General features: G+C 42.1%; 2 protein-coding genes across 2 annotated transcripts in view; one reads left to right on the top strand and one right to left on the bottom strand.

Moving 5' to 3' along the window:
* The first annotated feature begins 1,170 nt into the window (after positions 1-1,170).
* On the top strand, positions 1,171-10,031 carry LOC121854417 (mucin-2-like). The gene is made up of 11 exons (XM_042349088.1): positions 1,171-1,367; positions 1,521-1,702; positions 1,859-1,981; positions 2,221-2,388; positions 6,141-6,156; positions 6,347-6,528; positions 6,688-6,810; positions 7,256-7,548; positions 7,647-7,728; positions 7,977-8,171; positions 8,593-10,031. Exons 2-11 carry the CDS (start codon positions 1,531-1,533, stop codon positions 8,787-8,789), a joined length of 1,551 nt encoding a protein of 516 aa, XP_042205022.1. The 5' UTR covers positions 1,171-1,367; positions 1,521-1,530; the 3' UTR covers positions 8,790-10,031.
* A 9,037-nt stretch (positions 10,032-19,068) lies between these two features.
* The window catches only part of LOC121854255 (prostaglandin G/H synthase 2-like), a 7,763-nt gene continuing 1,905 nt past the window's right edge, over positions 19,069-24,926 (bottom strand). The window contains exons 2-13 of the mRNA XM_042348794.1: positions 24,092-24,205; positions 23,702-23,821; positions 23,338-23,481; positions 22,983-23,126; positions 22,665-22,843; positions 22,388-22,471; positions 22,040-22,180; positions 21,613-21,727; positions 21,259-21,434; positions 20,799-20,909; positions 20,281-20,494; positions 19,069-20,116 (exon numbers count right to left, since the gene is read on the bottom strand). Of these exons, the coding sequence (XP_042204728.1) occupies positions 19,869-20,116; positions 20,281-20,494; positions 20,799-20,909; positions 21,259-21,434; positions 21,613-21,727; positions 22,040-22,180; positions 22,388-22,471; positions 22,665-22,843; positions 22,983-23,126; positions 23,338-23,481; positions 23,702-23,821; positions 24,092-24,205 (1,790 nt within the window). The 3' untranslated portion in view covers positions 19,069-19,868. The remainder of the gene's footprint in view (positions 20,117-20,280; positions 20,495-20,798; positions 20,910-21,258; positions 21,435-21,612; positions 21,728-22,039; positions 22,181-22,387; positions 22,472-22,664; positions 22,844-22,982; positions 23,127-23,337; positions 23,482-23,701; positions 23,822-24,091; positions 24,206-24,926) is intronic.

The following is a 24,926-nucleotide window of genomic DNA, read 5'->3' as shown; positions in this document are numbered from 1 at the left end:
AGGAATGGGTGAGGGGAAGATTGCAAACTGATGCCAAGGTCACCTTCCTCCTCCTCCCGTCCTGCCCAGCTGCCTCTACTGCTAATAAACCACCTGCTGTGTGTGTGTGTGTGTGTGTGTGTGTGCACCACTTCAGAGCCACCCAGACAACGATTGGGAACGAGTGCGAATCTCACAACCTAACCAAGATGCTTTTAATTGCTGTCCAGACACAAGACACAGAGACTAGTAAAGCAGTAACCAGTCTGATAAACCGATTCGACTTAAAGTAAATGTAAATAATGTGACGCTACAACTAACTAAGCTTCGTCGCGATGAATGTAAGGGGAGGGGAGGGTGGGGGCAGTTGGGGAGGGTAATGTGGGGGTAGAGGAGAGGATACAGTGAGTGAGGGAGTATGTATTGAAGCAAGGACACAAGGGGGTAGTGTGGCGCCTCACTGAATGGCAGAAGACCTTGGCTCATAATAGTGGAGGGAGGGAGGGAGGGAGGGAGGGAGGGAGAATACACAGCCAATATAATAAACGAAAACCAGTGACAAATCATTTTTAACACCATGAGAGACATTATTGAAGCGAGTCTTGTGTAGCCTCGTGTTTACCGCCAACTTTCCTCGGTGATTTGTGTTATTCAGATTGAGAGTCTGTCAGTGTGTGTGTTGGTTAAGAAAGGCGTGAATAATGTGCCCTGACTCCCCTGGTATGCTGATGAACACCAAACAGCGTCAGGGTGAAATACAATAATGAGGATTTGTTGAAAATATATTATTTTATTTGTCACCGGTCACTGACACCAGCAGAGAGACCCTGACATCACCAAACACACACCCTGAGGCCATGACTATGTCCATGTTGACAGAATGATGGTGCGTTCACGCCGAGGAGAACTAAGCATTACAGAGCGTCTTGGTTCACAGTAAGGGAGATGGATATATGAGTGACTTTCTGTGAGGCTAAATGTTTCCTGCAAGAGGTGAACGGCCCATTAACCATGATGCCTAAAGTACCAGGAGGTTCTTTCAATACAAGTGTGATAGAGCTGCCAGGGGGAAAGGCCTTTGTGGATTTCGACCCGTGTTGGAGTTAAGAAACATAAAAGGTGACACCCAAGAAATGCTACCAACACACACAGCGACATAAGGGATTACTGGTATAAATACTTTATCCTTCTGCTATTATGTCCTCCATTACCTAAAAATGTGGGCGGGGCTTAATGACGTCACGTGGGCAATAAATGTCCAGGGGTTCTTGAGGCGTCGAGGGGCCGGAGCTTCAGATGCCGGAGGCGGGAACTGTGATGTGTGTCAGCGTGATCCCGCAACCTGTCGACGCCCTCTGCTGTCTACCGCTGCTTTAAATCAACCATTGGTAATATTCTACTGTTATATATCCATTACACACTGGAGGGATATACTGGTAACTATCACACATGGACAGACAGACACACAGGAAGACGTGGAGTAACAATTTTCGCCTGATTTCAATGTCTTGTCTAATTCATGGTACCTACCGTCTCTACAGCGCCAAGGTGATGGGGCGTTGTGGCCAGTGGCTGGGGGTGGTGTGGGTGTGGGCAGGCGTGGGCGTACTGGTGATGGGCGGTGTGCAGGTGTACCGCAAGATGGGCAGTGGGCGGTGTGGGGAGACTTACTACGCTCTCATCACAGCCACGCCCATCCTCTGCGCCATCATCTGCCACAATAGTAAGTTAACAACTGTGGAAATAATCTGGTTAATGCCGTAATAATAACGTTTATAGTAGTATTATATATCAGTGATGTAAATAGTAAGTGTTGATGATAACAGTAGTGGCGGTGGCGGCAGAATTACCACCACAGCCTCACAAGCTTCTCCTCCAGACAATGACTGTAAGGGGTTCCAGACGGGGATGGAGGTGAAAGGTCAACTTGGGGTCACCTGTGAACTCCTCCAGACGCTCTCCGTACCTGACCTCAACCAAGACTTCGCCTGTTACACTGCAGGTTAGTCCGGGATGTTGCAGTGACCTAAGCAAGCTTAACCTGACCTAGCACGGTAACCTATTTAGCCTAAGTCCTTCCCTTTTCTTCCTAGTGGGGGTTAGGCTAGGGTGTTTAATCATCAGGTGAAATAAGCTGAGATGAGCCTAATCTTCAGGTGATTCCCCTACATTTTAAGTTTTCGAGTATCACTGAAGGATTGCTAAGGTGACACAGCCCGTAAGAGACAGCTATTGTTCTAGTGTCTGACGGCGGCACGTCATCGTCGGAAGTCACCACCACACCCACCACAAGTTCCTACTCTTCTCCCGACCCCAGCTCATCCCAAGTCCCGACTACCACCACACCCGAAGGCACGACTACCATTACCACCACCACGACGACAACTACACCTGCTCCAGTCTACTCAGGTGAAGGATGCGCACGTTATATACAGCACAATCATTAATATCGGTATTTTGATGTTTATAAAGCATTTTTTGGTATTTATTCACCTTGGTATTTATTAAGCATTTTAGTATATATGTATGTATGTCATGTAGATCCACAAAGGAAATGTGGATAAAATAAATCTTGATAAAATCACAGTGGCCCAAGGCTAAAAATGCTTTGAAAGCATTTGAGGTAGATGTAGGATAGATGATTAGTGGGTCCCATATTTTTGACCTGAGTTGACATGACTAGTTACGTCGCCCTTTCTTATAAGCTCCTCGTGTGTTTGCGGTGGTGGTGATGGTGTGTGGATTAGTGAATGTCATGTTTTTGACCTGACCTCATGTTTAGTAAGGTCACCCTGTGTACATAAGCCTCTCTCAGTCCTTGTAATTCAGTTGCCTCTGAAGATGTCTTGAGTAAAGACGAAAGCTAAGGTGCTCCAAGATGTAAGTTGTAGCGAGTAGGATGGTGGATGTCATGTGTGAGCATCAAACGTGGACTTCTCGAACGTGAATGATTCCGGGACTTAGAAACCTTCCATATCAAGATAGATTAAAGAAACTAAACATGCATTCCCAAGAAAGACGAAGAGTGCGGGGAGATATGATAGAAGTATTTAAGTGGGTGAAAGGAATCAGTAAAGGAGATATAGATAAGTTCTTATAATATCCGGGCAGGAGAGGACTCGTAGCAACGGATTTAAGGTGGATAAGTTTAGGTTTAGGAGGGAGATAGGAAGGAACTGGTTCACAAATAGGGTGGTGGACGAGTGGAACAAGCTTAGTAACTTTGTAATAAGTGCTGGAACTCTGGAAAGTTTTAAAAAGAGGCTAGATAGATTCATGGATGATAGAGAGTGGTAGTAACTCTCGACAGGAGCTGCCATGCACAGGTCAACCGGCCTATTGCAGACTCCTTATTTTCTAATGTTCTTATGTTGGCTACTGCCGTACCTAACAATATAACGCTAACAGGGGTCGTATATGTCACTATTATTGTATTTGTCATTAATGTTTTGTATTAATGTCATCCCCACAACACTGTACCGTATACTGTATTAATGTCATCCCCACAACACTGTACGGTATACTGTATTAATGTCATCCCCACAACACTGTACCGTATACTGTATTAATGTCATCCCCACAACACTGTACCGTATACTGTATTAATGTCATCCCCACAACACTGTACCGTATACTGTATTAATGTCATCATCACTGTACCGTATACTGTATTAATGTCATCCCCACAACACTGTACCGTATACTGTATTAATGTCATCCCCACAACACTGTACCGTATACTGTTACATCACAACACTGTACCGTATACTGTATTAATGTCATCCCCACAACACTGTACCGTACTGTATTAATGTCATCCCCACAACACTGTACAGTATACTGTATTAATGTCATCCCCACAACACTGTACCGTATACTGTATTAATGTCATCCCCACAACACTGTACCGTATACTGTATTAATGTCATCCCCACAACACTGTACCGTATACTGTATTAATGTCATCCCCACAACACTGTACCGTATACTGTATTAATGTCATCCCCACAACACTGTACCGTATACTGTATTAATGTCATCCCCACAACACTGTACCGTATACTGTATTAATGTTATTGATTACGGGGAAACTGGATCATCAACTGTATTGCTGTATTTTGATTTATTTAACCATTGTGTCTCTGATTATAAATTGTCCAATGATATTATAATTGACTTTGGTTAATATTCTCACCCAGACAAACAATAATAATCCAAATTATAATGAGATGAAATATTGTGGGTGTATCAACGAACGGCATTATGAGAGGAATATTACCCATACACACACATTAAAGCTATCATCATATTCTTGGTTCACCAATTAATATTGTTACACTAAGAACTTATGAGATAAACCCAGTGAGGTGAAGGTTTAGGTATTTATTTTCTTTATACATTATAGGACGAGGCTTGAGTTTTAAACCAATAATCTAACAGGGGCGGGTCCAAGAAGTTGTGGGTGGGGGAGTATGGCAAGCACAGCGAGCCCATCCGGCATTTTGAGGCCGTTTTGAAGCTATGAGCACTTGATATTAGGTGATTTTCTGAGGTCAATAGTAATTACTTATAACATATGCATAACGGCCCGACAGGAAGAGTGTGGGCGTCACTCGGTGTGTTTTTGTTCAGGGATTCTCCTTTATTTAGTTACCCTTTAGAGGTTTATGTTACCTGTGACGGTATATAAGCTGCGGTACACTCATGACCTACCGAGCACCGGGGGTCATACAAGTGTTCGACCATCCGAGAGTTTGTTTACAGTACAGGATATAACTTGTCAATTTTTTCCATGACACTAATTTCACACCGCAGAATGGAAGGCACATTTCACGAGCATTATCACCAGCAAATTAAGTTAATAAAAGTTAAATTTATGTTAAGTGACTGATGAGGCGAGGGGCGGTGCTGAACTCAGGTGAAGGGTGTTAATGAGACAAACAGTTTGACGCATCACTACTGACGGAGGCTCATCAACCACCACTACTGACGAAGGCTCATCAACCACCACTACTGACGGAGGCTCATCAACCACCACTACTGACGGAGGCTCATCAACCACCACTACTGACGGAGGCTCATCAACCACCACTACTGACGAAGGCTCATCAACCACCACTACTGACGGAGGCTCATCAACCACCACTACTGACGAAGGCTCATCAACCACCACTACTGACGAAGGCTCATCAACCACCACTACTGACGGAGACTCATCAACCACCACTACTGACGAAGGCTCATCAACCACCACTACTGACGAAGGCTCATCAACCACCACTACTGACGAAGGCTCATCAACCACCACTACTGACGAAGGCTCATCAACCACCACTACTGACGAAGGCTCATCAACCACCACTACTGACGGAGGCTCATCAACCACCACTACTGACGAAGGCTCATCAACCACCACTACTGACGGAGACTCATCAACCACCACTACTGACGGAGACTCATCAACCACCACTACTGACGAAGGCTCACCACAATGTCTCTCCACAATGATATCACTATTATTCTATCCGCTACATCACTAGAATGTGTTTGTATAATAAATAATACAATCAACTTTACTTACCGATGGTATTTTTATCTAAACTTCACACACACACACACACCATGAATAAAATATGCTCCTGTTATTCTTAAGCATTAAACGAACACACACTGCACACCAACCAAGAACAGCTCATGGTAAACTATTAACTGTTCATCTACGAACTTCAAGTAGCACTGTAGACCAACACACTATAACTGTCAAGAGTCTTTCAAGTATATTGTATCATCATGTCAAGTATTACACATGTTAAACCTATGAAAGACATTATATATCTATGTACACGTGAACAAAAGTTGATCTATACTGACACTTATAGTCACCCATAATATTCCTTGTGTGGGAGGAGCTTGTGACGTCATTAAGGCAATAAATATCAGGGAGGGATGAGGCGGGGCTTCAGATTATTACTGCAGGTCATAAGAGTCACAGCGGCCAGTGTCGTCCACTCTCATCACATTTTATAGGTATATATTCACTTTATACAGAGAATAATACAAAAGCAAATATTAATTTTACTACAGACAAATTAATGGCGCGGCGCAAATATTGATAATCGCCGACTAATCTTTAAACACCAACAAACGTTTTTGCCAAATAGCGATAATTCGTTTACGGTAAAGTTTGAGGTGTCATTTAAGAGATATTTTACTCCCCTAAGATATATATCACCCTTAAAGTAGGTCAAGTTAGGTTATGTATGGAGCTATTCATGTATATGTATTATGATCGTCTAAATAAAAGATATACATACAAGTTACTGTCATGTATATATTAAGTGTTCCGTTGATACACTTCCCTCTACAGCAAGGAGGTGATGGGGCGTTGTGGCCAGTGGCTAGGGGTGGTGTGGGTGTGGGCAGGCGTGGGCGTACTGGTGATGGGCGGTGTGCAGGTGTACCACAAGATGGGCAGTGGGCGGTGTGGGGAGACTTACTACGCCCTCATCACAGCCACGCCCATCCTCTGCGCCATCATCTGCCACAATAGTAAATTAACAACTGTGGAAATAATCTGGTTAATGCCGTAATAATAACGTTTATAGTAGTATTATATATCAGTGATGTAAATAGTAAGTGTTGATGATAACAGTAGTGGCGGTGGCGGCAGAATTACCACCACAGCCTCACAAGCTTCTCCTCCTCCAGACAATGACTGTAAGGGGTTCCAGACGGGGATGGAGGTGAAAGGTCAACTTGGGGTCACCTGTGAACTCCTCCAGACGCTCTCCGTACCTGACCTCAACCAAGACTTCGCCTGTTACACTGCAGGTCAGTCCGGGGTGTTGCAGTGACCTAACGTGACTTAATACTGCTTGAGAGGCTGTCTGGACCAGTCCGGTGGGTACATTTATGTAACCTAACCTAAACATTACCGGTATGTATTTTTAACTCGCATAAGAAAAGTGTTGTAAATGTACTGACGATAGTAGGACCACTTGGGAGGATATAAATATCACTAGTTGTCGCCCACATCCTTAAAAGTGTCCAGAGCTGCGCGCAGTGTGTGTCCAATAACCTATATCATTATAAGCCTATCTTAACCTGAACAAAACTCACCTCTTCTCTACACAATAACAGCTGTGCTCGCCACCCTGGTAAACGCGTCCACATCATGGAGAGGGACCACTAACACCACGGCACCGAGCGAGTCACACACCAACACTTCTAGTCTACCACCAACCGTAAGACACATTGTAAATTGTTTGTTTTACAGTGTACGTCGCCACACCCGAAGCCACGGCCACTCCCGAAACCACGGCCACACCCGAAGCCATGGCCACACCCGCAACCACGGCCACACCTGAAGCCACGGCTGCACCCGAAACCACGGCCGCACCCGAGACCACGGCCACACCCGAAGCCACGGCCACCCGAAACCACGGCCACACCCGAAGCCACCACACCCGGGCCACACCTGAAGCCACGGCTGCACCCGAAACCACGGCCGCACCCGAGACCACGGCCACACCCGAAGCCACGGCTGCACCCGAAACCACGGCCGCTGAAGCCACCTGCACGAAACCACGGCTGCACAGACCACGGCCACACCCGAAACCACGGCCACATGAACCACGGCTGCACCTGAAACCACGGCCGCATCTGAGACCACGGCCACACCCGAAACCACGGCCACACCCGAAGCCACGGCTGCACCCGAAGCCACGACCATCGCCCAGAGTAACCAAGGTGGGGACACAAACTATGGATCAATATATTTATACATTTATTAATGACACACACACACACACACACACACACACACACGATTCATATCCTCTAAGTTTATGCGTCTTAACATTAACGTAACATTTTCAGAAATTAGTTTGACTTCACATTAACCTAACCTGGTGAGTGTGGTGAGGAGGAGATTTTTGGTATGTATGTGATGACGTAAATGATTAAGATGGTTAGAGTGACAATCTCTTCTTCAATAGCCATACTGTGTAAGCCCCTGGGGTACTGCGCGGTGAAGAGGATCACAATGAACGCTCTCGGTATCGTGACCAGCATAGAGCACCGGGAGTATGATAACGCCCTCACCTCCAACACCATCATCAACAGCAACAAGTTACAGAAGGAGGAGACCTGCCCACAGAACGCCATCGTCGTCGGCTTCGTCTGGAGTTCAAGTAAGTCATGACTTGTCTCACCTTAGCTTATACAGTTTACGAAGAGGAATTTGTCATTAGACATATATAAACGAAGGGAAGGAACAGTCACTCAATCAATTATCTGTACTTGGGGTGATCGATGAATGCCAGAATGAACACTCGGCGTCCTGTTGTCTCGGTAGGGTCGTCAAAATCCTTCTTCCGTTGTGTCACATTTTTCATAATAATTTTGTATAGTTTTTTGAGTGACTGTACATCCCTCCTATCCCACCCTGTCTCTGATATATACAGTATACGTGACCACAGCACAGCACAAGGGGAAGATGCATACGTCCTGTCTTAACTTGTATGTCATTTGTGAATGTTGACTCGTCAGTGTTGAAGGCTTGAGAAGTGAGTGAAGCAGCTCTGAATATTATTATTTTCCCTCCCTGGACAGACTCGTGGCAACAGAGTGTGTGTGCCGAGGTAGTGCAGGGACGACCTCTGCCCCTCACAAACTGTCGTAGCGAGAAGGTTGACAGCTCACTGCGCCTCGACTGTGACTCAAACTCCTTGGCTACCAGCATCACGCTGGAAAGTGGAGGCGGCAAATTCTATCGTAATTACGTCGTTTGTTGCTCTCTCGTTGATTAACACGGCACCATCAACGCGACAAGAGGCAGCTATAGGCCCGCCCTAACCCCAAGTGGAACAAATCTAATCCCAACTTATTACCAGGATTAGGGCCAATTAGGGGTGACGTCCATTAGGACTGGGTTACATTAAGACTAGGATTTAGGGATTGGATGCTATTAGGATCAGAGCCTATTAAAATTGGGACCCAGTAGTACTAGAACCAATTTGGATTAGGATTGGTACCTATTAAGATTATAACCTATTAGGATTAAAACAAGTTATACTGATATATCACAGAATCACCTAGACACATAAAAGCTAACAGTTATATTTTTGCTCCACAAGAACTTTACATTTTAAATAAATCCTCTGAAATTTGGCATCCTTATTTCCTGCAATGTTTTCACAGGAAGCTTCTGCAATACTTTCCAGAACAATTAGCTCTGCCAACACCCACACGATCCGTAATTATTTCGTCCAGTTTACCATTTCTAGCAAAATACAGTAAATATACCTTAAAAATACTTCATTTTAATAACTTGCACTCAAAATGAAGACCAAGTCTGTTTCCAAATGTCAAAGATAAATAACACTTGTGCATGACGAAGATTAAACCACCAGCCAAACGTCGCCCACTTCCAGCACAACACAAACTTTCAAACATATTAGAATTATGTGAAATAATTTTTGTCCAAATGTTTCAAAATGTTCTTCTGAAAGTCTAATATGAGTTGGCTTCCTGGACCCAGCTATCCCCAACCCCCTATAGTTTAATGGGTCGCGCCACGGTCACCACCATCTGAATTTCGACCTTAATCACAACCAATTGTTAAGAAATTGCCAGCACACTCCTGGATCGGAGTCCATTAAAGTGAGGCCTGTCGACATTATGCAGCAAATATAACCATTAGTCATAATTAGCTACCTGCTCAGTGAGATATATTAACCTTACCTTAGAAACTATAACGTGAAGGACTTACCAGGTCAGAAGACTAAGTTGAATGGTGGGGCAGTTCAGGCAGTGATGACAGACAACTATACAATATGGAACTGTTCAGTGATACAAAGAACTTTACTTGATCTTAATTTCAAAGGTTTACGTTTAATAAATTTGGTGAATTTATAATTTCACACCGGTCTTTTTTTCACTTATCAATATATATCTCGTAATGCTTACATAATTCTAAGACATTTTTCTTCTATGATATTTCCACCGGAAATTAAGGATAACCGAGATAGTCATTTTTCAAGATTATAACTTTAGCTCAGTCACAAGACGTGTCGCCATTTGTTTGTTTACTTATGGCGGAGTCTGATTTTCCCCCAGGCCTGTCTTCTCTCTTTGAGGCGTCTAGAGCACATGTGGGGGGGGGGGGTATTTTAATTAACGACAGCAAAAGGGGTATTTTTATTGGGCAAGATTTTTTGTTTTTGTTTTAGCCAATGAACAATGAGTGGGTGGGTCTGGAGGGAAGATTTTAATTTTCAGTGGGATATGGCTGAACCAGTGGAAGAGCTGTGCAGAAATTATGAGAAAGATTTAATTATTTTGCCACAATTGCCGAGTTTCTCCAGAAAAATAGTGAGACAATTTCTTTGTTCATAAAACACGGTAATTACCGAGTATAGTACTTTGTCCTAAGTGTAATAACCAGTGTACACTGAACATAAGAACAACATATTTGGCCGTGTCCCAATAGTTTTCTTCAGCCAAAAAGTAAAAAACGGAAAAGGTGCAACTTTTCTGTTCGTGATTATTAAGGATCATTGGATTCATTTACAGATGAAGGTAAGATGTGGGGGCATGAACAACAGGGGTTAGGTTAGGTTTTCTTGGTTGGTTGGTAATATAATTTGTTATTTATTAAAAAAAATCCAACTATTTCCGTTATGATTGTTGGGTGGGGTTAGGTTAGGTTTTCTTGGTTGGTTGGTAATATAATTTGTTATTTATTAAAAAAAATCCAACTATTTCCGTTATGATTGTTGGGTGGGGTTAGGTTAGGTTAGGTTTTCTTGGTTGGTTGGTAATATAATGTTATTTATTAAAAAAAATCCAACTATTTCCGTTATGATTGTTGGGTGGGGTTAGGTTAGGTTAGGTTTTCTTGGTTGGTTGGTAATATAATTTGTTTTTTATTAAAAAAATCCAACTATTTCCGTTATGATTGTTGGGTGGGGTTAGGTTAGGTTAGGTTTTCTTGGTTGGTTGGTAATATAATTTGTTATTTATTAAAAAAAATCCAACTATTTCCGTTATGATTGTTGGGTGGGGTTTATCTATAAAACAAGTGATTTCCGGTGGAAATTAATATCAAATTCGTTCGAAATTCATCAAAATACATAGGAAAACCCTATTTTTAATATCGAAATAAAGACCGTTGTGATACCATAAATTGACCGTAAATGTTCCTTAACACTGTGTATGACTATGTGCTGCAGGTGCACTTAATGGACACGGTGTTTACCTGCACACAAGTCATCGTCAGCTGCTCAACACAATCACATTTTTATCTTTCTGGCTTATGGTCCGGCATTTACCTCACTTGCCAGTTGCACTATCACTTATAATTCCTCTTGAAAATATGGTCAGTATTTCAAAACTGTAAATCATTAACAATTACACTAAAAATGTTGCCAGGTGATCCACAGTGACACTCCCTCCCGCTCACGGCACTCAACTACCGGTGGTGTTCGTATTTACCGGCCTACCTCAGAGCGGCTAGAAATATGAACAGTTTGGACAGAAATAATGCATATTACCTTAAATAAATAATAGCGAGGTCCGAAATAACGTGGGCTGATTGATAAATTCACTTGTATAAGTCAAGTAAAACGATAATTTGAGTATAGAGCAATTCAGCTGATCTAGAATGCGATGATGGTAATTAAAAAATAACAAAAAATTTACCGAATTCAGAAGTATCTGGATCCGAAATAACATGATTCACAATACTATTATGACTTATTAATGTATTTGTCTGTCAATCTGGAGAGAAGCCATTCACCCCCTGTGAATCAAAAATTGGTAGTTCATTTTACCTTTCCTTAGCAATTTCCATACGGGAAGTAAATCAACTATCATGTTCCTTAAAAGAATGATTTTTGCATAATTTTTATTTTGTGAGTTTAGTGAGGAAAAATTCTACTGTATATGTGTCAGCACGTTGAATCATTGAGCCAGACGTATAATGTGATGTACAGTATATTAATGTATGTTTACCTAGTCTGGTTAATATGTATTATCACAATATTTACAAGAAAAATAAAAACTTAGGCGAGTGAAATTTTTTTCTTTTATTAACCATATAATGATATGAAACTGGAGGTGGCAAGTTTATTTAATATGGGGCAACTTTGGTACTAAAATTTTAAGTGTGTTCTTTTGGCTGCGGTTTTAGTTTCCAATGAAAATAAATAAATAAATAAGTAAATTTACGAATAAACAGCTGTCGATAAATATGATGGCGAGTAGTCCAAAGGCTTGGCACCATTTTCTGAGTCCCTTGTGGCGAGGGTTGAGACGCCAGCTGCCCGCGCTCAGTCAAATGAAATGTTATCTGTAATTTTCATTAGAATTAAAATATTTTATTGATAGTTTGTTTGCATTAAAATCACTGAAAATTGTCTCAAATAATTTGTTTTAATAAAATCAATGTTCTAAAATGTAAAAATTATAAACCGTCAATTGGACCTGAATGGCTGACGGAGTGTTTAGCGGCGGCCGGCGGGTAGTCACGGTGCATTAACAATCATTTTACTGGTGCTCTGTTGATGTTACCTACAGTACACCTCCCGGATTGTCCAGAGGAGATCATCCAAATGTTTCCAACAAATAGACAGTAGCACATACAAAGGCTGAACATGGACTGCCCTCACAAGCTCATTAAAGGTTAGTACAATGCGTTAACTACACACTAACACTGGGTTCAAGTTATATATTCCTGACCGTTTATTATGAATGGCGTCTCCACCCTCTGAGTAGCATAACAATGTCAACGGTGCTAATGGGTTGTTTAGGGTTACGCATTTAAAGGCTAAAATTGCTTATATCATTAAAGATTAGTACCAAGACGAGGTGTTCCTGTAGCCGTGTGTCAATAAGTGCTCCCACCTCTGAACACACGTATAATAGCTGCAGTGATCTATCGCAGACTATGGTTTAGAAGTAGATACAAGGTCAAGGTTTAGAAATAGATACAAGGTCAAGGTTTAGAAGTAGATACAAGGTCAAGGTTTAGAAGTAGATACAAGGTCAAGGTTTAGAAATAGATACAAGGTCAAGGTTTAGAAATAGATACAAGGTCAAGGTTTAGAAGTAGATACAAGGTCAAGGTTTAGAAGTAGATACAAGGTCAAGGTTTAGAAGTAGATACAAGGTCAAGGTTTAGAAATAGATACAAGGTCAAGGTTTAGAAATAGATACAAGGTCAAGGTTTAGAAGTAGATACAAGGTCAAGGTTTAGAAATAGATACAAGGTCAAGGTTTAGAAGTAGATACAAGGTCAAGGTTTAGAAGTAGATACAAGGTCAAGGTTTAGAAGTAGATACAAGGTCAAGGCTTAGAAGTAGATACAAGGTCAAGGTTTAGAAGTAGATACAAGGTCAAGGTTTAGAAATAGATACAAGGTCAAGGCTTAGAAGTAGATACAAGGTCAAGGCTTAGAAATGTTTATTGTTTGTGTTCATGTTAGCCAGCACTGCAGCGCTGCCGTGGCTAGACAACACCCGCTGAGTAATGACCCGCAGCACCTTCAGCATTAATTATAATTCCTTCAAAGACTTTATTTATCATTGTTTGTTTAAGGACGGCTGCTCATGTTCCCGATAAAGGATAATAAATTCTCAACTATACAAGAGTTTCTTTACACTTCAATACAGCTTCATGAAGTCATTTATCAGTATAACGCATGGATGAAATTTAACACTATCTTACCCTAAACAAAATTAAGTTGATTTATTAATGTTATAAATTTTTAATGACTCCCTGGAAGTGTTAGCTAGAAGTAAAAGCCTTGTGTTCAAATGGATGTTGACAAGGCGTGGTATTGAGTTGAGGTGAAACATGTAAATATTAGGTTATTATTATCGCTTTGATCATGCAGCGAATTTTAAGTTTTGGTTAGGTTAGGTTAAGTTGGGTTAGGTTAGGTTAGGTTAGGTTAAGTTGGGTTAGGTTAGGTTAAGTTGGGTTGGGTTAGTTTGGGTTGAAATTATGGTTTTCCGATTGTTTTTGATGTGTTTTGAACGGCTTCCAAATAATAGCCTGGCCGAAGCGACAATTTTACCAATATTAGACCAACAGGGGAATACATCTCATGACTACCACACGTTCTTAGAATCCCTTTTGTGTTACCAATTAAGAAAAAAACGGGTACAGCGTTCCTTTATCCTTCCTCCTATTGTCTCCCCCTCTTCTTCCCCTCCACCTCCTCTCTCTCTCCGTCTTCCTGTGTTTGTTTATCGTGTGACGTCACCTACTTTCTTTGTGTTGTGTCTTTGTTTACTTTTATCACTGTTTCTCGTCTTTTCTTGTTTATTTGTTTAACTTATTTGTTTTGTAGTTGTTTGGGCTACTGTTTTGTTTATATTGTTACTTGATAAGATTTTCTGTTAATTATTAGTTGATTTGTTTTTACATTGATACTTCTTAGAGGTTTTCTTTGTTGCTTGTGTGTATTCGCTTACTTAATTGTTTTGATATTTATTTAATCAGGTATTGAGTGATCCATTTATTGTTTATGCCTTGTTTGTTAAGTTCTGTACTGTACTTAATTACTCGTTTTTACAGGATTGGCCCACCTTGGCACAGATCAGTGACCCACAACAGGACCTGGCCTGAAAATATAATAATAATAATAATAATAATAATAATTAATAAAAAGTTAGAAAATATTAAAGAAAAATGAATACTACTAATAATAATATAGTAATAAAGGACCATAAATGAATACACAAAAAAAGATTAATAGTGAGAAACAATATTTGTATGTTGTGTTGTCAACGTAAGAGAAACAATTGACACCCTACAATTATATGTAAAGAGGCAGAAAGTCAGATCAGCAACCTGGGACTTGGTCACAATTTTCGTGATGCCATATGGCAGCAGGGTCTACCACTAGACAATACATTATGCTTCCAATATCTGTTGAATTTTTTGCTTATTTTTTATTTACTAACATTTAGTTTACTTAATACTTATTTGTCTACTTAAAATTTACTTGCCTACTTACTTACTTACCTACTTAATTGCCTACTCCTCACCTAATTACTAACTTAACTACTAATACATGTCTACTATAATTACCACATTCCTTGTTGATGATCATCCGGGGAGGAAAATTCTGTCTGGGGAGGGGAGGGGGTGGGGAGAGTTGGGAGTGGAGTCGGGAAGGTGGGAGTGTAGGAGGGAAGGTGGGGATGGGGAGAGAAGGTAGGTGTGGGGAGAGAAGTTGAGGGTGGGGAGAGAAGGTAGGGGTGGGGAGAGAAGGTCGGGGTGGGGAGAGAAGGTCGGGGTGGGGAGAGAAGTTGAGGGTGGGGGGAGAGAAGGTCGGGTGTTCGATAAATTATGCTTAGGAAAATATGTAAACGTGTACAGCGGGTGGTGCAAGAAGAGGGTATAGGTGTGTGTTGGGTCCTGAGGGGGAGAGGAGAAGGTGATGAAGGGGGAGAAGAGGAACTTGATGAAGGGGACTAGAACGAAGTGATACTGGTCCACTCAGGGTTGTTCCACCATCATCAGACTCCAGCGGTGAACTCCACTACCGGCCGGATGCTGCTCCACCCTAGGCTGTTGTAAGATCACCTCATAGTCAGGATAGTGTTGTTGTTGTTGTTGTAATACGAACCTCACGCGATCACCACGATGTAAGGCAGTGGGGAATATCATTTTCTGGGACACCCTGTAGTTTAAGAGTTTTTATTTTAAGAGAGTGAAATATTTAGTAATTGAAGTGAAACAGATTGTAGTAGATTGACAAGCCATATAAAGATAGAGTGACAGTTCAGTAGAGAGAGAGAGAGAGAGAGAGAGAGAGAGAGAGAGTAGACGTACCCTGACCCGCGCTGGTCTACCAGGTATTCCCCACAGGTGTTTGCTGATACCCGTATAGGGAAGGGTAAAGGATAAACAGTGAATGTGACGCCCGGAGACAGAGAGACAGACACAGACAGAGAGAGACACACAGACAGAGATACAGACAGAGAGAGAGATACAGAGAGAGACACAGACAGAGAGAGAGAGAGAGAGAGACAGAGAGAGAGAGACACAGAGAGAGAGAGACACAGAGAGAGATAGAGCATTATCAACAAGTCAAGTCGTCAGCATAATACTATCTACTGTAGTGTCCACACGAAACACCAAACAATATTTACCAGACTCTCAACCTTAAAACCTAACCTAACCTCACTTAAACCACCCCCTTAATCAAAGAGACATTGGTAGACTATCTCCAGTAATAGACTACCTCCATTAAGGGGGAAGAGAGATATAGGAAGGTGATGGTGAAGGTCGTGTGATGGTGAGGGTCGTATGATGGTGAGGGTCGTGTGATGGTGATGGAAGGAGGATGGAGGGGAGTTGATTATAGCTATGAGGGGTGAGGACACATCCTGTTGGTGAGGGAGAGAGGTTATGTGAGGCGAGTTTAGTGGGGTTAGGTTAGGTTAGGTTAGGTTAGGTTAGCGAGGTTAGGTTAGGTTAGCGAGGTTAGGTTAGTGTTACGTGTACCACTATACCTCTCAGATGTAACTGGTGTATAATTAGATATGTAAGGTGATACGGAGGGTTAGTTCTGGTGTTGACAGTGTTATCTCATGACGGAGAGGAGAGTTTAGATGAGGTATTGTGACAGAAAGGGCCCGCTGCCGCTTCCTCCACTCTTCTGTTCTTATGGGAGAGCGAGAGAGATACTTGGCCATGTGGTAGTGGTGAACGGAAATAAAGTCCACAGGAAAAAAGTCACATGAATTGTACACATTGACAGCCCAATATATATATGATGGCATTACACGTAGGTTAGGTTAGGTTTTTCCTGGATTCGTGGTAACTGGACCCAGAATGACGCGATGCTGACTTTCTCCACGAGGACACTACCACATCCCTTACCACACTACTGCCACTACCACATCCCCTACCACACTACTGCCACTACCACATCCCTTACCACACTACTGCCACTGCCACATCCCCTACCACACTACTGCCACTACCACACTACTGCCAATAACCACATCCCCTACCACACTACTGGCCACTACCACACTCGGCCACACTACCTCATCCATCGACAATACAATTTACAATTTGCCTCGCGAGAGGGCTAGTTTATTGGGCACCCCCTTGCACCCTGTACAAGGTGAAGGGCAAAAGAGTTTACAGCCCAACAGGAAGCATGTGTCGACCATCCAGACCTGACCTGGCTTCTGTGACTTGAGTGTAATGTGAGAACGAATAATAATTGGTTAGGTTAGGTTAGGATTAGTTTTGCTTAGCTTAGGTAGAGTTTCCTCTGTTGATCAGTATACTCTCAGCTCCAAATGATGTACTGTTTTTTTTAAGTAGTGATAGTGGTAGTAGTAGTAGTAGTGGTGATAGTGGTGGTAGTAGTAGTAGTAGTGGTGATAGTGGTGGTAGTAGTAGTAGTAGTGGTGATAGTGGTAGTAGTAGTAGCAACTAATTCAACACAGCTAGGATAGCTACTAATTTATTAGGATACTTAATATTAAGGTAATAAAATGGTGGCGAAGGTGTGGCTATTGGGGGAGGCTGGAGGCCACTTTCGTAGTAGTAGTAGTGATAGTGGTGGTAGTAATCGTAGTGATGGTAGTGATAGTGATGGTGATTGTGATAATTTTGTTTCCCGTTTTACATAACATTTAAATGACACGACGTCTAGTACACGTCCGCTGCTGTGGTGAGTGGTTGTCGGTTTTCCCTCCTGTCTGTCTTCGCATCTGTCTTTCTGTGTATGTATATCTTTATGTCTATCTATTTGTCTTTCTGTCTGTGTCTAGTCCCAGGGCTGTCACTGCTAAAGGGAAAATCTGTAATCTCATCTGTGTATGTCTGTCTGTATGTCTGTTCGAACGTTGAGTACTGAGATCCTGCCATCAGCAATTCCTCCATACATACACACACAAACTAGTTTTTATAAGGTATGACATAAATAATATACTTCGATTCTCAGGACAGTTTTACAAGAATTTCCTCACTTAACCTAGCAATGACTGAGTGACATTCTGAAATTAAGACGGCATGGTTGGCGGGGCTTAATTTTGGATAATGATATTTCCGTGTGATATAATATAAGGAAGTAATACAAATGTCCAAAGATAAATTGGTTTATTTCTTAATTATAACATCAAAAACATCACTACGGCAGTCAACATCACTCAAACGCGTAGAGCTATTATTATTATTATTATTATTGGACAGACACAGTGGGCTGTCATAAAAATGGCTTTCAAGTCACCATGTGTCTTGAGTTTCAGGGAGACGGTGGCCTTGGTAACCTAACCTAACCCTGTCACTCACCACCAGAGAGAGAGAGAGAGAGAGAGAGAGAGAGAGAGAGAGAGAGAGAGAGAGAGAGAGGATACAAATACCCAGACGAAAACATTATACTTGTTTGAATTGTAATGAGAAATATACGTCATTATTTGTAACATTTCCCAGCAGCCATTATCACGTAAACTGTTATCATTTAACTCTGGAATAATAAGAACAGTACAATTAGTAGTGCAGGTATATACGTATTGTCAACCTACTGTACAGTGCACAGGTACTGTATAGAGGTATTGTCAATTATTCATTATTATGTAAACATTTATTTGTATACATATCTGTATTTTAGAAACGTTTACGTCTTCAAACACAGGACACAGTTTCGGTTTTTTTACATCACACAAAAACACAATAAAATAAAAGCTAAGGCCCTGATTATGTTGTTGAGTGAACAAGACCTCAAAGTACGATACCCAAGTAGATACTGAAGCTTATGTAGGGGATCACCTGAAGATTATACAACCCAGCATAATTCACTGAAAATAAACCATTCTAATGCACATACTCTTCAACAGGTTCATAGTCGAGAGAACTGTCAAGATATAATGAAGGTGAAGGTGATTCTGCCTGGAGCTGTGACCCCTGGGGCGAGCATCCGCTGGCTTCAGGTATGGACACTCGACTGAGTAATGCTCTCTTAAGTGCTTATAAACTTTTATTAAGTCACCCTTAAGTTTTTTAATATACTTCTTGACAAGGTACAATAAACATGGTGATTGAAAAAATGTTCAGTATTGTGTAAATTATTTATTTATTTTTTTCATTTTGTAACATGAGATCAAATTATTATACAGTGGCATTTTATTTACAAAATGTACAAAAATACATAACTCTTGACACGTAAACAAACATGAACGGGACTTAACAGGTAGTACTTAGGAAGCCGAGTCAGCCACAGCTTCCCTCCCTGAAAGACTCCAACACGAGTCTAAGTAATGAGATTTTGAGGAATCTAATCTCACATATTGTTAACGTGATACTAAAAGATAATATTTTGATCCTATTAAGTGATATATGAATTGAAATGTATTTTGATGCTGCAGCGATGATAATTAAATAATTATAAGTAACTTTCATTCTCCACACATTTGGCCTTGACTAGTATCAATCTATAAATAATAAGCAAGTAGACTTTCTCTAGGCTTAACACTTTCACACAAGAGCTAATAACTTAACAGATGAGTTTGACCCAAGACAATGTGAATACAATAGGGTTTCACCATGCAGGGTGTGAGGAAGATATGAGTTTGTACAATAGTTTGTATGCAACACAGTACTACCTCATTCATAATACCTTTGTTTTGGTGCAAAATAGTTAACTTCAGTAACTATTGTCAACACAATGGCATTAACCTACATATCATTGTTAACATCTTGAGTGTCAACTTCTAGTGAGATTCACGTCTGTCTGCCTCAACTATACACCTTACACACACATATAAAGGAACTGTCAACAGTTTCTGAGTGGGCGCTCTGGAATGACTAATATATCTTTCATACATAATTTGTTAAATCCTAAATTGATAAAGATCCTAAGGTGTGCCGGCAGGAACTGAGAAGGCGATGTTCTTGCAGCCGGAATTCATGTTGAGGCAGAAGAGTCTCTCTAGGGAGGCGGTCTTGATAATGTTGAAGCCTTCCTCCCCGCCAAAGGTGGAGGGTTTCCAGTACCTGGGGCTGCAGATGGGGTTGGCCATGAGCCCCTTCACACTCCAGGGTCCTCCCATGTTCACCATGCTCAGGGGTGTCACTGAGGGGCCGGGGCGTTCAGCAAGTAGACCTGAGAATTAAAAAGAGACATTTAGAAACAGTTGAAGATAACCATGGAATGTTGGGTCCAGGAAAATTCAAAACAAGGAGACAAAAAGAAATTACTTATATAATACAACTATGTATAACAACGAAGGTTAAATACAAGGAGGACATGAACCAGTCAGCACTCACCGACATAATACTCCACAGCATCGATGTCCCCGTAAAATTCCTCCAGTATGGCCGCCAGTTCGGTGTCACCGGTTAAGTCCTGGAAGCTGGTGAAGGGCCTCATCTCGAACCTCTTCCTATAGGCATTGATGCCCTGGAACCTCAGCTGTCGACCATTCTCTATCACCTTCTTCAGTACTGGGTAGAGGGTGTGGGCGTGGTTCCTTGTGGTCAGCTGCAAGAGGAAGAATCATTCATTAGATAAATACAAAAAGTCTTAGTTGTTTCTCTAAACATAACTACATCAAAATGATAATATTTCCTTCGTGTTAATAATGATGCTTACTTAACGTCTAATTCTGTACTACTTATTTTGTTCGTGTTGCAACTTGTGTTTACAATTAAATAATTCTAGTTTGTTTTTGTTTCTGCAATGGTTCTCATGCTACATCTCGGTGTAACCAGACCTGAGAGCTAAACACTGACTCACTGTGGCCGCTTTAACTAGTGTGCACTATGAGAGCGTTGGCTAGACTTACCGCTCCTGCCCTGTTGGTGGCCATAGCGTGGATGAAGTTGTCGAGGCCGTGCTTGAACACCGGAGCCGTCGAGAAGGCCATGTCCATGATGGCGTATTCTGTGTCGTTCACCTGGTGGTCAACAATAAACACAATATTAATGACATTTCCTCAGTCTATGTTACCTGCCAGCCATGACTTAGTGCAGCTCCACACTAATGTCAATGGAAGCTGTCAAATATATTCCCATCTGACCATGGCTTCCACCTACTTACAATAGCTACTGTTTTCTCATCTTTCTTGATCAATAAATATCATATTTCCTCCCACCTATGACCTACAGCTCTTCACAGCCGCTCAACACACCGAAGGCTTCAACCATACTCTTTGTTTACTATTTAGGATAATGTCAAGTATTAGATTCTTAATTTCACAGCATAACTATATCATTTTTTCCAGCTGGTGACATCACAGTACCCACCTTCACAGTGTCAGGGATGAGGGGGTGCCAGTGGTACAGGTGATTGAACTCGGCGTGGATGCGGTTGTGGTACTGGAAGTTGGTGCCGTGGGTCAGCTCAGGCTCGAAGGTTAGTCTAAGCTTGTATTGACTCAGGTGCTGAACGTAGTCCTCAATAGTGATCTTGATAACCTCGCCTGCAGGGAAGGGGTTGTGTTAGAGTAGTGTGGAGAGAGAGTCTCCTTAATAACTACATTTACTGTGACTCAGAATATGACAGCAACCGATCTTTAACAAAATACATTTCATTAAGTCCCGAGAAGATTGCAAACAAACTCGACCAATGGTGAGGGAGGAACAGAGGGAGAGACTCACCGGTTATAATGAGGCGAGCAGTCTGGTAGAGGCGCTCATCGTCCCAGTCAGTGTGAATCTTCTGCAGCTCGTCACAGACGCGGTTGTGTTCACGGACCCAGATGGTGGCATAAGCCTGTAGGACAAAACAACACCGGTGAACATGAGAACCTTCAAGAACAGAGCTTGAGGGTGTGGGTAAATGGCCAGTGATGAATATTTTGGGAAACTCTGTCATTGGCCATCTGCCAAAATGTGAGAACTCATAGAGATCAAGGCGTCCAATATGTAAGAAAAGGCGCCAGTTTGTTATTTAGTCCAATACAAAGTGTTTATAACGTAATATATTACAGTCAATTATGTTTACGTTCATTAACTTGTTATATTTACTACTAAACAGAGTTCAGCATTGGTCTGTATTAAGACAAACATCAGTAACAGTACTTACGAAGAGTCCTGGGAGGAGAGCGAAGAAGGGATGACCGAGGGCAAACTTGGAGTGTTCAGGGATGGGAATATGGGGTGGGTAGTCCATGGTGATCGCTGGCACGTCCTTCAGGTAGGGCGGGAACTCCTCACCGTTGATCAACTGAAGCACAAATACAACAACCTTGTTAGTGGCAAGTTCATACATAGATACAGTACTTCAGACAAGATTATTTATTAGTCTTCTTCTCTTATTGATAAATGATTCTTACTTCTTTAATGGACACCCTTACTGTGAGCATAAATTGTGTCCACATTTATCAGAAAGCTCGTGACTTAACCTAACACGAAGGACATCAGCTGTACCAACCTGAGTGCGCAGTTTGCCATTGACGCCGGACCTGAGAGCTTGGCGGTCCTGTTCCGTCAGACCGTAGATGTTGGACACGTCCACCTGAACAAAACAAAACAAGCTGCTCTAGAATTCTGTAGTCTGCAACTTATACTGACATGATGCACCTTAAATAATTCTGTTGTTTTAAAAAACAGCCATGTCTAGTGAACTGTATTTTACAACACATGATGGAAATGAAGAGTTTTAAGTCATCAAAGTTTCCCATAAAAAATTTAGTGATTATAATACTTACACCATCAGTTCCCTTGGTGATGTGAGGGCCCTTCTTGTAGTCTGTCCTGAAGAACTGGTGGGTGAAGTGCTGAGCATAGTACTGGAACAGGAGGTTAGAGTTATGTGGCTCAGGCAGGAACTTACTCCTCAGGAACACCTTCTTGATCAACATGTCCACGTCAGGGTAATCCTTGTGTCCTGTAAAGATATTGGTCTAGATAAATAATTCAGCCCCATGTAAAGCTCCACCTTATCTTGTAGTGAACTCCATCACATTGCAATTATTTTGTAATACATTTTATGGATTTAGTAAGACGTTGAGCATTCGTGTTCTCACCCTTGACGCCAAATGGAGTGGGGCAGTGCTCGGGGACAGGAGGGAGGGCTCGGCCATAGTAGCTGGTGTTGAAGTAGGCGTTGAGGGTGATGTAGGTGTGGTCGCTCTCGTAGGTCGGGGGCGAGTCTACCAAGTCTCCTCGAGCTGCAGGAGACACACACCAATTAACACCCACGTCACCCAGCACAAACCCTCGGTGGACTTATAAACACCCTCAAAGAGAAATCAATACAGTATATCCAAGTTAGGTTGTGTGATCACAGACTTATGTCACACAAGTACTGTACTGGGGTGTCTGCAAATGCTTATAATCAGGAAGGGAGGATTCACAAAACATCATGGGGAAGCAACTTACATGTGTAGACGTAGGTCATGAGGCGCTTGTGGATGAAGGAGATCCTGTTGAGGACGGCCCACAGGAGACTGTTGGAAGTGATGAGGTTATGGATGGTCTCCGGGTCGGGCTTCAACGTCTTCTTCAGCCAACCTCTCCACGTCGCTGTTGGGGGCAAGATAGTGTTACACTCTAGTCTTGGTCTAAACTTTTACACAAGCAGCGGTACGAGAGATACATTCACTTTCTTGGTGCATGTTTTGTTCTCACTACTTTTCAGTAATATTTGTACAATGTTGAATGACCTTCAGGGGGATATCTTATGCACATGGAGAGGTACAGTAAGTGCACTAAGATTAACAGTAATTTACCGAGTGTGACTTACGTATCTCGCAGTGTTCTCCGTAGTGATCGGTGCCGGTACAGTCGCAGGTGTAGTTGTTGGAGGGGAAGGAGAGACACACGCCCAGGTTGAGGCACGGGTACGCACAACACGGGTCGTAGTCTGTCAGAACACATCATGTCACATACACTATACTGACACAACTAACTATTTAGTATATCTCCGTCCTAATGATCGTTACGTCTATATATTTTTTAAGTGTAATTTTGTCTTCTACAATATGAGTTGGTTAATACTTATCACAATGAATGTTTTGTTCAAGCAATAGTCAGTGGGTAAAATGTAAAATCTCTAGTTGGAGGAAAATATCTATTTACAAACTAACTGGTGTTGGGGTGATGCCAGGAGGCGTCAACACTGTGTGATACTCACCGAGGGGTGCGGGGGAGGGCGGGGCAGCTGGAGCCTCTTGTGCTGGGCCACGCATGAACAAGAAGGACGCTGCCAACACCACACCAGCCACACCGAACAACACACGCCCACCTCCTGCAATAGGGAGAAACAAGAAGAGTCAAACATGGGGACTAAATAGACACATTACATGATCCTTCAGTAAACAGTTCTCACTGAACGATTATTTTTTTTTCACAAAGAACATCAATAAAATTATTTTGGAAAAAGAGAATATTATCTCCCCTCCCCAGTGTCATAGTTTTCTCTCCGGGATGAAGGAGCAAAAGTACCTCAGGTAGATTCAGAATGTGAGGAAATTGCCAACAAAACATAAGAAGTTAAGGAAATGAGTGTTTAGAGGGTTGAGGATCTGTTGCATCCATTCAGCTGGGATGACAACAAGATTGAGGCTGAGAATTGCTGGAGGGAAGAGAGATGGCCCTCACCCTGACACAGACATAGTTGGCAGCCGGATACGTGATCCATATGCTTGTACCACCATCTGGCGGACCCTGGTGCCAGCTGCCTGTGGGTGTCGTGTGTGTTTACATCATCACCATGTGTGTTTATACTTAGCTTCACATGTGCTCCCTGACGAAGCCTCCCGAGTGAGACTGTAGAGACAACTTATAAAGCTGCGTCTCATCACTTGTAGGGGAACACACTGCATCATGATGTCATCAACTTTAAATCACGGTCGATTACTAACTAGTATAAACCCACCCCTCGTGCATCTAAATTATTTCTACGAAACATTTGCGATGCATCAAGGCAGCACCCTCCCTCACCCCTGCCCCTTTCGGCCCTTGATTCC

Source organism: Homarus americanus, unplaced genomic scaffold, assembly GCF_018991925.1.
Source record: "Homarus americanus isolate GMGI-L3 unplaced genomic scaffold, GMGI_Hamer_2.0 scaffold54443, whole genome shotgun sequence".
Classification (NCBI taxonomy): Eukaryota; Metazoa; Arthropoda; class Malacostraca; order Decapoda; family Nephropidae; genus Homarus; species Homarus americanus.
The sequence above is the reverse complement of the archived record's forward strand: the minus strand, read 5'-3'. Positions and strand labels throughout refer to the sequence as shown.